At 53.7% G+C, this 14,464-nt stretch overlaps 1 protein-coding gene across 1 annotated transcript in view; it reads left to right on the forward strand.

The window, feature by feature from the left end:
- MAPK12 (mitogen-activated protein kinase 12) overlaps positions 1-13,560 on the forward strand; it is a 29,105-nt gene extending 15,545 nt beyond the window's left edge. The window contains exons 5-12 of the mRNA XM_038756792.1: positions 3,075-3,104; positions 4,931-4,978; positions 6,134-6,248; positions 7,045-7,116; positions 9,844-9,923; positions 11,025-11,103; positions 12,142-12,315; positions 12,959-13,560. Of these exons, the coding sequence (XP_038612720.1) occupies positions 3,075-3,104; positions 4,931-4,978; positions 6,134-6,248; positions 7,045-7,116; positions 9,844-9,923; positions 11,025-11,103; positions 12,142-12,315; positions 12,959-13,029 (669 nt within the window). The 3' untranslated portion in view covers positions 13,030-13,560. The remainder of the gene's footprint in view (positions 1-3,074; positions 3,105-4,930; positions 4,979-6,133; positions 6,249-7,044; positions 7,117-9,843; positions 9,924-11,024; positions 11,104-12,141; positions 12,316-12,958) is intronic.
- Positions 13,561-14,464: the final 904 nt, after the last annotated feature.

The following is a 14,464-nucleotide window of genomic DNA, read 5'->3' on the forward strand; positions in this document are numbered from 1 at the left end:
GGCAGGCTTATTCAGGGAAGGCCTCTTGGAGAAGATGTGCTTTCAGTCGGGCTTTGAACGATGGGAGGGTAATTGTCGGATTTAAAGGGGGGAGAGTGTTCCAGGCCAGAAGCAGGAAGTGGGCAAGGGGTTGGTGATGAGATAGATGTGACTGAGTTGCGTTGAGAAGAATAGCATTAGAGGATCGAAGCGTGTAGGCTGAGTTTTAGTAGGAGAGTAGCGAGGTGAGGTAGGAGGAGGCAAGGTGATTGCCTTAGAGTCAATGGTGAGGAATTTTTGCTTGATGCAGCGGTGGATGGGCAACCATTAGAGTTTCTTGAGAAGTGCGGAAACACGGCCTTAATGTTTCTGTAGAAACGCGATCCGGGTAGCAGGGTGAAATATGGACTGGAGAGGAGAGAGACGGGAGGCTGGGAGGTGAACGAGGAGGCCGATACAGTAATCGAGGTGGGTTAGGAGAACATGGGAGCAGGTTGGATGGAGAGGAAAGGGCATATATTATTAGGCGATGTTACGAAGGGGGAACCGATAGGATTTAGTGATGGAGAGGTCATCTGGGCCAGCCCCCTACCTCCAAGAGGGTGAGTGACAAAACTTGTCAGCTGTGTGACTTTGGACAAGTCACTTCACTTCTCTGGGCCTCATCTGGAAAATGGGGATTAAGACTGTGACCCCCCATGTGGGACAACTTGATCACCTTGTAACCTTCCCCAGTGCTTTGCACATAGTAAGCGCTAAATAAGTGCCATTATTATTAAAACCTCCCAGGACGGACAGGGTCTGCTCTTCCCTGAATGATCTCTCCAGGCTGAGACTCCACTCCGGATCCTAGGTTACCCGTTTTGGTATTAGGCAGCAGCCTCTGGACAATGTCCTGAATGGGTCATCCGGAACCCTGTCTCCAACAGTAAGCGATCAATAAATACGATTGATTGCTTGATTGGCATTGGGATGCTCCGGGGGAACCGTGTGCTGGTCGCCTCCTGGACCCCACCCCTCATGGCAGGGGGTGGTAATGATGGCATTTATTAAGCGCTTACTATGTGCAAAGCACTGTTCTAAGCGGGTGGTCCACCCCATACCCCCTAAAACTTATCTTGCTTCTCAGAAGCAGCAGGGCGTAGTGACTTAGCCACAGGCCTGGGAGTCAAAAGGTCGTGGGTTCTAATCCTGGCTCCACCACTTGTCTGCTGCATGACCTTGGGCAAGTCACTTCTCTGGGCCTAAGTTACCTCATCTGGAAAATAATGCTAATAATAATGATGGTATTTGTTAAGTGCTTACTATGTGCCAAGCACTGTTCTAAGCACTGGGGTAGATACAAGATGATCAGGTTGTCCCACGTGGGGCTCACAGTCTTAATCCCCATTTTACAGATGGGTAACTGAGGCCCAGAGAAGTTGAGCAACTTGCCCAAAGTCACACAGATGACAAGTGGTGGAGCCGGAACCCGTGACCTCTGACTCCCAAGCCCGGGCTCTTTCCACTGAGCCACACTGCTTCTCTTAATAATGATGGTATTTGTTAAGCGCTTACTATGTGCCAAGCATTGTTCTAAGCACCGGGGGGGATACAAGGTAATGAGGTTGTCCCACACGGGGCTCACAGTCTTAATCCGCATTTTCCAGATGAGGTACCTGAGGCACAGACAAGTGAAGTCTTCTGCACTCTGAGCCCGCTGTTGGGTAGGGACCGTCTCTATATGTTGCTAACTTGTAATTCCCAAGTGCTTAGTACAGTGCTCTGCACACAGTAAGCGCTCAATAAATGCGATTGAATGAATGAATGAATGAAGTGACTTGCCCAAAGCCACCCAGCTGACAACGTGGCAAAGCTGGAATTAGAACCCAGGTCCTCCGACTCCCAAGCCCGGGCTCTTTCCACTGAGCCATGCTGTTCTAAGCACTGGGGCAAGTAGATTTTCCCAAGAGCTTAGTACAGTGCCCTGCACACAGTAAGCGCTCAATAAATATGAATGAATGAATGAATGCACACTCCCCACCCCCCAGGAGCTTCGCGATTGAGACCGTGAGCCCCACGTGGGACGGGGACTGTGTCCAACCTGATTTGCTAGTATCCACCCCAGTGATTAGTACAGTGCCTGGCACGCAGTAAGCGCTTAAATACCATAATTATTATTACCCACCCTTTGTCCCATCTGGATGTCCAGCTGCAATGCCTCCCACTGCAACCTGACCCTTTGTTCTGGTTTGGTCTTGATGAGCTCAGAAAGCAGCTGGTCGGTGTCCTTTCCGGAGCCATGACCTACAGGGGGTCAAGGCCCCCTCAGCCTCCTCTGTCTTTCTTAACTTGTTTTTTTACCCCTTTCAGCTGGGAAGCCATCGATTTTCTCATTCACGGCGCGCGCTAACTGCCACGGGTACATAGCGTCATCCGTGCGCCTGTGCGTGTCCACGCAGGCATCCACTGGCCCACGTTGCCTGGCCGCGGCAGCCTTGAATCTCCATCAGGTGCAATATATGTTGCCAACTTGTACTTCCCAAGCGCTTAGTACAGTGCTCTGCACACAGTAAGCGCTCAATAAATATGATTGATTGATTGATTCTGGGGGCCGGGGCCAAGTCCTGCAGAGGGGGCTCCGAAGGGGCTCCCCGGCTTCCTCCGGCCTGGCTGTCCCGGCCCTGCCTCTTCTTCCAGAAATGGGACCCGACCAGAGAGTAAGGAGTGAGGCATCCAGACCCGGCGGCTTCTCTACGACCGGGTGGATCGGGGAATTTCCATCATTCTCCCGGGCTTTGGCTGCCCCAGGGTCAGGGATACGTCTCGGTCTCTGGCTCTGCGGGCAACCCACTGCCCGCCTCCGCAGGGGGACACAGGGCAACCAGCAGCCCACCTCCCCGGGGATCTGCCACCCCCTCAGGGAGACTCTAGTTTGGGGGCGACGGGGGGCAGGACCCCCCGAGGGTATAGCTGCAGTTCTCTGCCCCTCCCAAGGCCCTCTAATTTGGGGCGGGGGCCGGCTGGGGAGAAGGAGCCCTGTGGTGGGGGGAGCCACCCCCTCCACGTGGAACCCCCCGCCCGCCGACCCGACCCCACCATCTCTGTTCCCGCAGTACATCCACGACGCCGGGATCATCCACCGGGTGAGTTGGGCCCGGGTCTTGGACGCTTCTTTTTCTTTTCTTATTCTATGTGCAGGCACTGCACTAAACACTGGGATTGACTAGAGTGTAAGCTCGTTGTGGGTATGGAATGTGTCTGTTTATAGTTGTACTCTCCCACGCGCTTAGTACAGTGATCTACACACGGTAAGCGCTCAATAAATACGACTGAATGATCGTGATAATTAAGGTAGAAATAGCCCTGTCCCGCACAAGACTCACAGGCTAAGGAGGAGGCAGAACAGGGATTTCACCCCCATTTTACAGATGAGGAAACTGAGGCACAGAGAAGCGAATATGTTTTGTTTTGTTCTCTGTCTCCCCCTTCTAGACTGTGAGCCCAGTGATGGGTAGGGACCATCTCTATATGTTGCCAACTTGTACTTCCCAAGCGCTTAGTACAGTGCTCTTCACACAGTAAGCGCTCAATAAATACGATTGATTGATTGATTGTAATAGCTATTCTATTTATTTTATTTTGTTAGTATGTTTGGTTTTGTTCTCTGTCTCCCCCTTTTAGACTGTGAGCCCGCTGTTGGGTAGGGACCGTCTCTATATGTTGCCAACTTGGACTTCCCAAGCGCTTAGTACAGTGCTCTGCACACAGTAAGCGCTCAATAAATACAATTGATTGATTGATTGAAGTGATTTGCCTAGACCAGGCAAATGACAGGACTGCCATTAGAAAGCAGGTCTCCTGATTCCCAGGCCTAGGCCTCATTCCCTGCCCTTCTCCCTCCTCCCTCTCCCTCCACTCTCTCCCTGCTTCTGGAGAAGCAGCGTGGCTCAGTGGAAAGAGCCCAGGCTTTGGAGTCAGAGGTCATGGGTTCAAATCGCGGCTCCGCCAATTGTCAGCTGTGTGACTTTGGGCAAGTCGCTTAACTTCTCTGGGCCTCAGTTCCCTCATCTGTCAAATGGGGATTAAGACTGTGAGCCCCCCGTGGGTCAACCTGATCACCCTGTAACCTCCCCAGCGCTTAGAACAGCGCTTTGCACATAGTAAGCGCTTAATAAATGCCATCATTATTATTATTATTCTGCTGTTGACCTCCAGCCCAAATTCCCCTCCCTCCATAGAGATCTCCAGCCCTTTACCAAGCTGGTCTGGGAGGCTGGAGTCCTGTTCCAGCCCTGGACTGCAAGCCCCTGCCCACTCTGGGCCTTAGTCTCCCAATCTGTAAAATGGGGAGACTTCCCCCTGCCCCAGGCTGAAGAGAGGGAAATTCATTCATTCATTCATCCATTCATTGAGTCGTATTTATTGAGCGCTTACTGTGTGCAGAGCACTGGACTAAGCGCTTGGCAACAGATAGAGATGGTCCCTACCCAACAATGGGCTCACAGTCTAGAAGGGGGAGACAGACAACAAAACAAAACATGGAGACAGGTGTCAAAACTGGCAGAACAAATAGAATTATAGCTATATAATAATAATAATAATAATGGCATTTATAAAGCGCCTACTATGTGCAAAGCACTGTTCTAAGCGCTGGGGAGGTTACAAGGTGAACAGGTTGTCCCACGGGGGGCTCTCAGTCTTCATCCCCATTTTACAGATGAGGTCACTGAGGCCCAGAGAAGTGAAGTGACTTGCCCAAAGTCACACAGCTGACAAGTGGTGGAGCCGGGATTTGAACCCATGACCTCTGTCTCCAAAGCCCAGGCTTTTTCCACTGAGTCATGCTGCTTCCACAAGCACATCATTAACAAAATAAATAAAATCGAAGTGGAGGAGCAGGGAAGGGGGTGGGGAGATGAGGGAGCTGGCAGATTCCTGAGGCCAGCTCCCTCACGGGGCTTTTTTCCAGGATCTGAAGCCTGGGAATCTGGCTGTGAATGAAGACTGTGAGTTGAAGGTAATCAATTAGTCAGTGGTATTTATTGAACACCTATGTGTGCAGAGCACTGAACTAAGCGCTCGCGAGCGTACAGTTCCTCAGAGCTGGTAGACACGATCCCTGCCAACATAGAGCTTATATTCTAGAGGGGAGGGCAGACATTAATATAAATAAATACATTTTGGACGTCTAATAAGCTGTGGGGCTGAGAGTGGGGTGAATACCAAGTGCCCAAAGGGTACAGACCCAAGGTAGGAAATGCAGGCCTCCCCACCCTCCCATCACCAGCCCTGGCATCCCTTTCCCATTTATTCATTCATTCATTCATTCGTTGTCGTATTTATTCATTCGTTCAATCGTATTTATTGAGCACTTACTGTGTGCAGAGCACTGTACTAAGCGCTTGGAAAGTACAATTCGGCAACAGATAGAGACAATCCCTACCCAACAACGGGCTCACAGTCTAGAAGGGGGAGCCAGACCACAAAACAAGTAGACAGACATCAATAGCATCAAAATAGATAAATAGAATTATTTATCTTTTTGTTAAGAATTTGTTAAGCGCTTCGTATGTGCCAGGCACTGTACTAAGCGCTGGGGTGGATCCAAGCAAATTGGGTTGGATACAATCCCTGTCCCACATGGGACTCACAATCTCAATCCCCATTTTACAGACGAGGTAACTAAGGCACGGGCACACGTTGTCCAAGGTCACCCAGCAGACAAGTGGCAGAACCGAGATTAGAACCCACAACCTTCCAACTCCCAGACCTGTGTTCTCTCCACTACGCCATGCCGCTTCTCTACTACTACCGGTCATTGCTCTCCATCTCCCAGGCTGGGACCGAGGAGGGGTGGAGGGTGGGTGGCTGTTGTCCACATCCTTGGGGCCAAGCAAGAGGCGGTGAGGCGGAAACTGCAGCAAGAGAGACATAAGGAGGGCAGGAGAAGGAACTTCCTGAGAGGGAGGAATGTGGGAAACCCCCCTTCCCAAAACCACTGCTCCTATTTCTCCCCCATCACCCCCGTGGAAGTCCGCAGCGGAGCGAACGCAGGCTTTCGGCACACACCTCTGAGTGCGGAGCCCGCTGCCCCGTGCCCACATCTGGACACCCAAGGAGGGAGCGGGGGGCGGGCCTGGACATCTGCAGACACCCCGACTTTTTTTGGCAGATTCTGGACTTCGGCCTGGCCAGGCAGACAGACAGTGAGATGACCGGCTATGTGGTCACCCGCTGGTACCGAGCCCCTGAGGTCATCCTCAACTGGATGCACTACACTCAGACAGGTACGATCAGACCACCGCCAATCCCGCCCCTCCAAGGAATTCCCTGTGGCCCCAGAGGGGTGCTCAAAGAGAAATTCAGCAACTTTCTCAGCACTTTCTGCAAGTTGTGGAGCTGGGATCAGAACCCGGGTTCTCTGTCTTCAAGGCCCTTGTTCTTTCCACTAGGCCACGCTTGCTTCCCTTTATAGAACAAAGGGTGAGGATGATTCGGTTTCTTAGCTTGCTGCTCGGGAGCACTGCAGCTCTCAGCCTGGTGCTCAGGAGCACTGTAGGTCTCAGCCCAATGCTTGGGAGCACTGAGGTCCTTGCCACTCAGGAGGACTGCGGTTCTCAGCCTGGTCCTCGAGAGCACTGTAGTTCTCCACAAACTGCCCAAGCGCTTTGTACAGTGCTCTGCACACAGTAAGCGCTCAATAAATACGGTTGAATGAATGAATGAGGGGCTGGGGTGGACCTTGGGAAGGGGAGAGGCGTGGGACTTGGAAAAACAAAGGTGTCAGAACCAAGCCAGCAAGACCCCGAGGGTGTCGGAGAGGAGAGCCGGCCGACGGACAGCCCATTGGCCGGGCACACCAACCTGGACAGGGAGGAGGTCAAGAAGCATCTCCCTGCTAGGCTGGTGTATCACGGGTGGGGCCCCGCGGTGGAGTGAGGGTCTTGTTCCTGCCTGATCCCACCCAAGTCGAAGGAAGCACCCAGATCTCCGACCAGGATAGTCCGGCTGTGGGGGCAGGGGAAGGGTTGCTTTATCCCTGCGGGGAGCCACCACAGTCTGACGTGTGGCCACCTCCTGCAGTGGATATCTGGTCCGTGGGCTGCATCATGGCCGAGATGATCACTGGCAAGATCCTCTTCAAAGGCAATGACCGTATCCTTAGGGCGGCTGAGGTGGGCATTGGGGCAGTGCCGGGGCTGAGTGGGTCGGCTGCTGAGGGTGTTGGGGCCTTGCTGGGGACTGACCATGGTGGCCAAAGTGGGCTTAAGGTGGTGCCTGGCTGGCTGGTGAGGGCTTAGGGCAGGGCCGGGGGTGGACCAGGGCAGCTTGTAGAGGTGTAGAGCAGTGCCAGGGCTGATCAGGGTGGCCACTGGGCGTGGGGTAGTGCCAAGGGCTGAATAGGCCAGACTGGGTGGGCGAGGAGCAGTGCCAGGGGCTGATCAGGTCAGCCAAGGAGGGCATGGGGCAGTGCCAGGGCTGACTGGGCTCACTAGGATGTGGGGAGGTGCTGGTGGCAGGGGAGGGTGGTGACCAGCATGGCCGATGTGTGTGCCAGGGCTGACCGGATTGCCCAGTGGGGTCGGGGCAGTGCTGGGAGTTGACCTGAGAAACATCACATTGACAGACTCGGGCACATTGAGATCCGAGGAAGAGAAGGCTGAGGGGTCCTGAGGTCCCGGGCTATGGAAGTTTCTCTGGGAACAGAGACAGACAGGGAGACACCATCATCAGGGTTTATTGAGCACTGTACTGGATGCCCAATGTGAGCTGAGCACTCTACCGTGGGCAGAGCACTGTCTTGGGCACTTGGAAAAGTGCAAAAAAGTGCGAAGAGTTTACAGTCTAAAGGGAGGCAGAAAAACAGATAGTATTTGTACAATGGGAGCAAAAGGGAATATTAATAGTAATGGTATTTACTGAGAAGCAGCGTGGCCTACTGGAAAGAGCACGGGCTGGGGTGTCAGAGGACCTGAGTTCTAATCCCAGCTCTGCCACTTGTCTGCTGTGTAACCTTGGGCAAGTCACTTAACTCTACGTGCCTCATTTTCACCATCTGTAAAATGGGGAGTCCATACCGGGTTGCCCTCCTCCCTTGACTGTGAGCCCCACGTGGGACAGAGACTGTGTCTGGCCTGATTAACTTGTGCTTAGAACAGTGCTTGACACATAGTAAACCCTTGACAAATAACATCATTATCATGAGGGTCCCTTAAATGTGGTGCCTGAACTACACGCTGGGAATTGTACCCTAAAAGCGCAAGACACGGGTCCCTGCCCACAGGGAACGTACACTTGAACGGGAAAGACTTCAAACTATTTCAGCCTGAGAAGAATAAACAATCGAATGCAAACGTAGATACAGTCGGGGACCCCAGAAGTCAACCCAAAATGAATCAATTAAGAAATGGGGGGAATAAATACGTAAACGGATCGACACAAGAATCTTAAGGGTGGCTGATTGGCTTCTGATGATGATGATGATGATGGTATTTGTTAAGTACTTACTATGTGCAATATGTGAGCAAGGTAGTGGGAGTCTGTCGGGAAAGAGCTTCTGGAAATTCGAGGGTTTTCATGCGAGGACCCAGATCCCCCCCCCTTGACTTTATCCCTCCTTTTAGTTCAGGTCCCTGAGGGCAGGGAATGTGTTATCCTTTCTCATGTGTTATAAATGTAATAATAATAACTGCGGTATTTGTTAAGCACCTACTATGTACCAAGCACTGTTTTAATCCCCATTTGAGGTAATGGAGGCCCAGAGAACTGAAGTGACTTGTCCAAGGTCACACAGCAGACATATGGTGGAGCAGAGATTAGAACCCACAACTAAATGTGGGGATTAGAACCCGCCACGTGCAAACTCTCTGGTGCATGGCTCAGTGGGAAAAGCCCGGGCTTTGGAGTCAGAGGTCGTGGGTTCAAATCCCAGCTCCGCCAATTGTCAGCTGTGCGACTCTGGGCAAGTCACTTCACTTCTCTGTGCTTCAGTTACCTCATCTGTAAAATGGGGATTAAGACTGTGAGCCCCCGTGGGACAACCTGATCACCTTGTAACCACCCAAGTGCTTAAAACAGTGTAGAGAAGCAGCATGGCTCAGTGGGAAGAGCCCGGGCTTTGGAGTCAGAGGTCGTAGGTTCAAATCCCAGCTCCGCCACTTGTCAGCTATGTAACTTTGGGCAAGTCACTTGACTTCTCTGGGCCTCAGTTCCCTCATCTGTAAAATGGGGATGAAGACTGTGAGCCCCCTGTGGGACAAACTGATCACCTTGTAACCTCCCCAGCGCTTAGAACGGTGCTTTGCACATTGTAAATGCCATTATTATTATTATTATTATTATCCTGCTGCAGCCCCAGGGCTGGCCCAGGGGGCCGAGGGAGCCGGACCCTCAAAGACCAGGGCCGTGTGTGTTTGGGGGTCGGGGGGTGGACCACTTGGAGGGGATGAGGGATGAGTGTTGACAAGAGAGGAGTCACTGATGGGCAGGGGTGGCGAGTGCTGAGAGAGTCAGACCCCCGAGGGTCTTGTCGGACAGGAGGGGCAAGCTGGGAAGACTTCTTGGAGGCAGTGGGAGTTTGTGGTCCTTGGTGGTTTAGAGCAGTTGGCGAGAGAGGCGTCACCGATGTATAGGGGCAGGGGGTGGTGGGAGGTGGGATCCCCCTGAACTCAGGAGGTCAAGGATTCAGAGGGCAATTGCTGGAGTTTGACTTGGTTGGTTAGAATTGCCGAGGGGTTTCCACTCCCTCCACCTCCCCTCCTCAGCGCCCGCTCCCCTGCCCTTCCCCGTTCCCTTCCCCGGGCCCGATCTTGGAAGGGCCCGGTGTGGCCGGAGGACCCCACTCCACCCCCAGCCTGTGATTCCTGACCTCGAGCCTCTCAGACCTGGACCAGCTGACGGAGATCATGAAGGTGACGGGGACGCCGCCGCCCGAATTCGTCCAGAAGCTGCAGAGTCAGGACGTGAGTGTTTGCCCGAGAAGGTGCCCCTGGGGCCGACCGACCTGAGGTAGAGGGTCCCCGACTCCGCTCGGTGGGCCCTCTCTACCCCGGGCAGCAAGGGGTCCCTGCCGGTTTCCCCGCACGGGGACCCAGGGGGAAACCGGCTTGAGGGGCAACAGACCCTCAGTTGCCCCATTGGGGCAGTTGGAGGATCTCCCCCTGCCTCCCTGTCACTTTGGGGTCCGGCCGAAAGCGCCCCATGAGAAGCAGCATGGCCTAGTGGAAAGGGCCCACCCAGGCCTGAGAGTTAGCAGGACCTGGATTTTAATTCCGACCCTACCCCTTGTCTGCTGTGTGACCTTGGGCAAGTCACTTCACTTCTCTGGGCCTCAGTTCCCTCATCTGTAAAATGGGGATTAAGACCGTCAGCCTCATATAAGACAGAGACTGTGTCCAACGATTTGCTTGTATCTACCCCAGTGCTTAGTACAGTGCTTGGCACAGAGTAAGTGCTTAACAAATACCACAGTTATTAGTATTATTATTATCTCATCTGTATAATGAAGGTTAATAATAATAATAATGATGGCATTTGTTAAGCACTTACTATGTGCAAAGCACTGTTCTAAGTGCTGGGGAGGATACAAGGTGATCAGGTTGTCCCACTTGGGGCTCACAGTCTTAATCACCATTTTACAGATGAGGTAACTGAGGCCCAGAGAAGTTGTGACTTGCCCAAAGTCACACAACTGACAATTGGCGGAGCCAGGATTTGAACCCATGACCTCTGACTCCAAAGCCCGTGCTCTTTCCACTGAGCCACGCTGCTTCTCCTTAAGACTGCTTAAGACTGTGAGTCCCATTTGGGACAAGGACTGTATCCAACCTAATGATCTTGTGTCTACCCCAGCACTTAGTACAGTGCCCGGCTCATAGTAAACACTTAACAAATTCCATATTTTTTTAAGAAAGACGGGGGAGTGGGGAGGCAGGCTTAACAAATTCCGTATTTTTTTAAGAAAGACCGGGGAGTGGGGAGGCAGGCTCTCATATACCCCTATCTGCTTCTCGGCCTGTGGGGTGCCCGCGCTTAGTGAGGGGTTCCTGGGTGTTTCTCCAAAGGCCAAAAACTACATGAAAACTGTTCCGGAATTGGAGAAGAAGGATTTTGCCTCCATCCTGAAGGATGCAAACCCTCTGGGTGCGTGGTCCCGACTTCTGACTCCAGCCAGACTCAGGGACTGTGTGTCTTTGTGTCTGCCTCTGTGTTTGTCTGTTGGATGGGCGGGAGGGATGTGTCACGGGTACACCTGTCTGTGTGGGTGTCTGAGTGTATCTCTATATGTATGTGTGTATGCGCGGGTATGTGTCTACGTGTGCACCTGTTTGGGTGTCTGAATATCTGTGTGTCTGTCTCTGTGTGTCTCCGTGTGGGTGTAGATGTGGGTATCAATTATCCAGACTTTCTTGATTCATTCATTCACTCAGTCGTATTTATTGAGCGCTTACTGTGTGCAGAGCACTGGACTAAGCGCTTGGGAAGTACAAGTTGGCGACCTATAGAGGCGGTCCCTACCCAACAACGGGCTCACAATCAATCAATCAATCGTATTTATTGAGTGCTTACTGTGTGCAGAGCACTGGACTAAGCGCTTGGGAAGTACAAGTAGGCGACATATAGAGACGGTCCCTACCCAACAACGGGCTCACAATCAATCAATCGTATTTATTGAGCGCTTACTGTGTGCAGAGCACTGTACTAAGCGCTGGCAACACAGTCTAGAAGGGTCCAGTGCTGCCCCCTCCTTTCCTTTAGGCAGCCCCATCCCCATCCCTCTCCGTGACAGCGGAGAACCAAGAGCGAACTGGGTGTTTGGGGAGACATCAGTGTCTGGGGTTTGGGGGAGGCAAGGGGGTGGGCAAGAAGGCAAGGCTGGGAGCTAAGACATCTGGATTTGAATCCCCGACTCTGCCCCCAAGCAGCTGTGTGATCTTGGATGAGTCACCACCCTTCTCTGAGCCCTTGTTCCCCCGGAGCTGGCACTGGAAATAGAGCCAACACGGTCTTGGAGTTGGGAGGACCAGAGATTCCTGGGGAGGGGCAAGGGAGGGTCGGGACAACGCATCCGGCGGGCACTACCTCTCTCTCTCTCAGTGCCTGTTTCCCTCGCCACCTGTCTTCCCCTCGGCTCCCTCTGACTCCTTCCCACTCCCCCCACCCCCTCGCCTTGGCACGCAGCCGTGAACTTGCTGGAGCAGATGCTGGTGCTGGACGCGGAGAAGAGGGTGACCGCCGCCGAGGCCATGGGCCACCCCTACTTTGAGTCCGTCCACGACTCGGAGGAGGAGCCCCAGGCCGAGCCGTACGATGATTCCTTCGACAACGTGGACCGGTCGCTGGACGAGTGGAAGAGTACGTCCTGGGGGAAGGCTTCCCGGAGGAGGGGTGGCGGTCCAGCGCTGCCCCCTCCTTTCCTTGTTTTGGGGGTCTTGGACCCGTTGGGAGATGGGGGAGTGGCTACCCCACACGAGCCCTTGGCTCCTGGGATTTTCAGCCTCGGAAGTGGAGCCATCCTGGGACTCTCAGTCCCGGGACTGATTCCCAGGACCTGGGGTTCTCAGTCCCGGGACTGATTCCCAGGACCTGGGGTTCTCAGTCCCGGAAATGATCCCGGAACCCTGGGACTGTTCAGTCCCGGAAATGATCCCAAGGACCTAGGACTCTCAGTCCCAGAAATGAGCCCAGGAACCTGGAACTCTCGGTCCCAGAAACGAGCCCAAGAACCTGGGCCTCGGTCCTGGAAGTGAGCTCAGGACCCTGTTTCCGACTGGTCCCAAGTTCAGCCTGGTCTGGCTTGGGGCCTCGTTGCAAGGGGCTGGAGCGGGCCCTGGGTCAGCTCAGGACCCTGTTTCCAATGGGTCCCAAGTTCAGCCTGGTCCAGCTTGGGGCCTCACTGGCAGGGGCTGGAGCGGGCCCTGGGTCAGGAGAGGCTCAGGAGCCTAGTCACCCGGGCCTCACCACTGACCCCACTCCCTTGTTTCTCTCTCATCCCCAGGGATCACTTACAAGGAGGTCCTGAGCTTCAGGCCGCCCCCACTATTCACGCCAAAGGAATCAGCGCTATGACAGCCCCCTGGATGGGGTGGCTAGGCAGGGAGGAAGGTGGGGGTCCCTGGAGCAACTGGACGATGAAATTCTAAGAGCCCAAGATGACGGACCTGGCCACGGCCTGCTTCCTAGGGGTGTGCGGTGAGGGCGGGCCAGGCTGACCCCCCAACGTAGGCCCACCTGCAGCCTGGCGTTGCCCGGAGCCCACCTTCTGGACAGAGCAGCAGAGCCACGAGGTCGTGAGGACTTCTCCAGCGTGGCCCTGGAGGGGAGAGAGGAGAGAGCAAATAGGGGAGGGGGCTGCCCACCCTTTGCCTGGAGGAAGGCACCCCCAGGCAGCCAACTCAGGCCCAGGGAGACCCCAAGTCTTTTCTTCTGTCTGTTCAGAAAGGATTCTGACATTACCATCCCCAGGGCCGGGGGAATCAGGGCCACGGGTAGGGAAGGGAGACACACAGGAGATGCTGGGCCGCCGTCCGGTCAGTCTCCACGATTGGTCCGTCGCATGGGGCCGAGGGGGGTGGCGGGAATAAATCATTTTGTAGGGCAGTGACTGGCTGGGCTGCTTTCTCCCCTTGTGCGCTCAGAATAGGGGGAGCTAGGCGGCAAGGGGAGACTGAGGGATTATTATTGTGGTATTTCCTAAGCACTTACTATGGTAATAATTGTGGTATTTGCTAATCGCTTACAATGTGCCAGGCACTGTACTAAGTGCTGGGGTGGATGCAAGCAAATAGGGTTGGACACAGTCCCTGTCTCGTGTGGGGTTCACAGTCCTAATCCCCATTTTACAGATGAGTAACTGAGGCTCAGAGAGGTGAAGTGACTTGCCCAGGGTCACACACACAGCAGACAAGTGGTGGAGCTGGGATTAGAACCCATGCCCTTCTGACACCCAGGGCCGTGCTCTCTCTACTGTGCCAAGCTGCTTCTCCGTACACCGCGCTGCTTCTAGATACAAGTTCAGCAAGTCAGCACAGAAACTCACAGCCTTAAGGTGACTCCCCACTTTAATAATAATAATAATAATAATGATGGTATTTGCTAAGCGCTTACTACGTGCAAAACACTGTTCTAAGTGCTGGGGAGGTTACAAGGTGATCAGGTTGCCCCACAGGGGGCTCACAGTCTTCATCCCCATTTTACAGATGAGGGAACTGAGGCCCAGAGAAGTGAAGTGACTTGCCCAAAGACACACAGCTGGCAATTGGCGGAGCCGGGATTTGAACCCACGACCTCTGACTCCAAAGCCCGGGCTCTTTCCACTGAGCCACGCTGCTTTGGGGGCAGGGGATGTGAGGGTCTCTCTCATCTCTGGGGGCCACACTGCCACACTATTCTTCGGTCATGTCTCCCCTCGACCTTGTCCTGGAGCTGTAAATAAGAAAGATGGCATTTATTAAGCGCTTACTATGTGCAAAGCACCGTTCTAAGCGCTGGGGAGGTTACAATG

This window comes from Tachyglossus aculeatus, chromosome 14 (genome assembly GCF_015852505.1).
Source record: "Tachyglossus aculeatus isolate mTacAcu1 chromosome 14, mTacAcu1.pri, whole genome shotgun sequence".
In the NCBI taxonomy this organism is placed as follows: domain Eukaryota; kingdom Metazoa; phylum Chordata; class Mammalia; order Monotremata; family Tachyglossidae; genus Tachyglossus; species Tachyglossus aculeatus.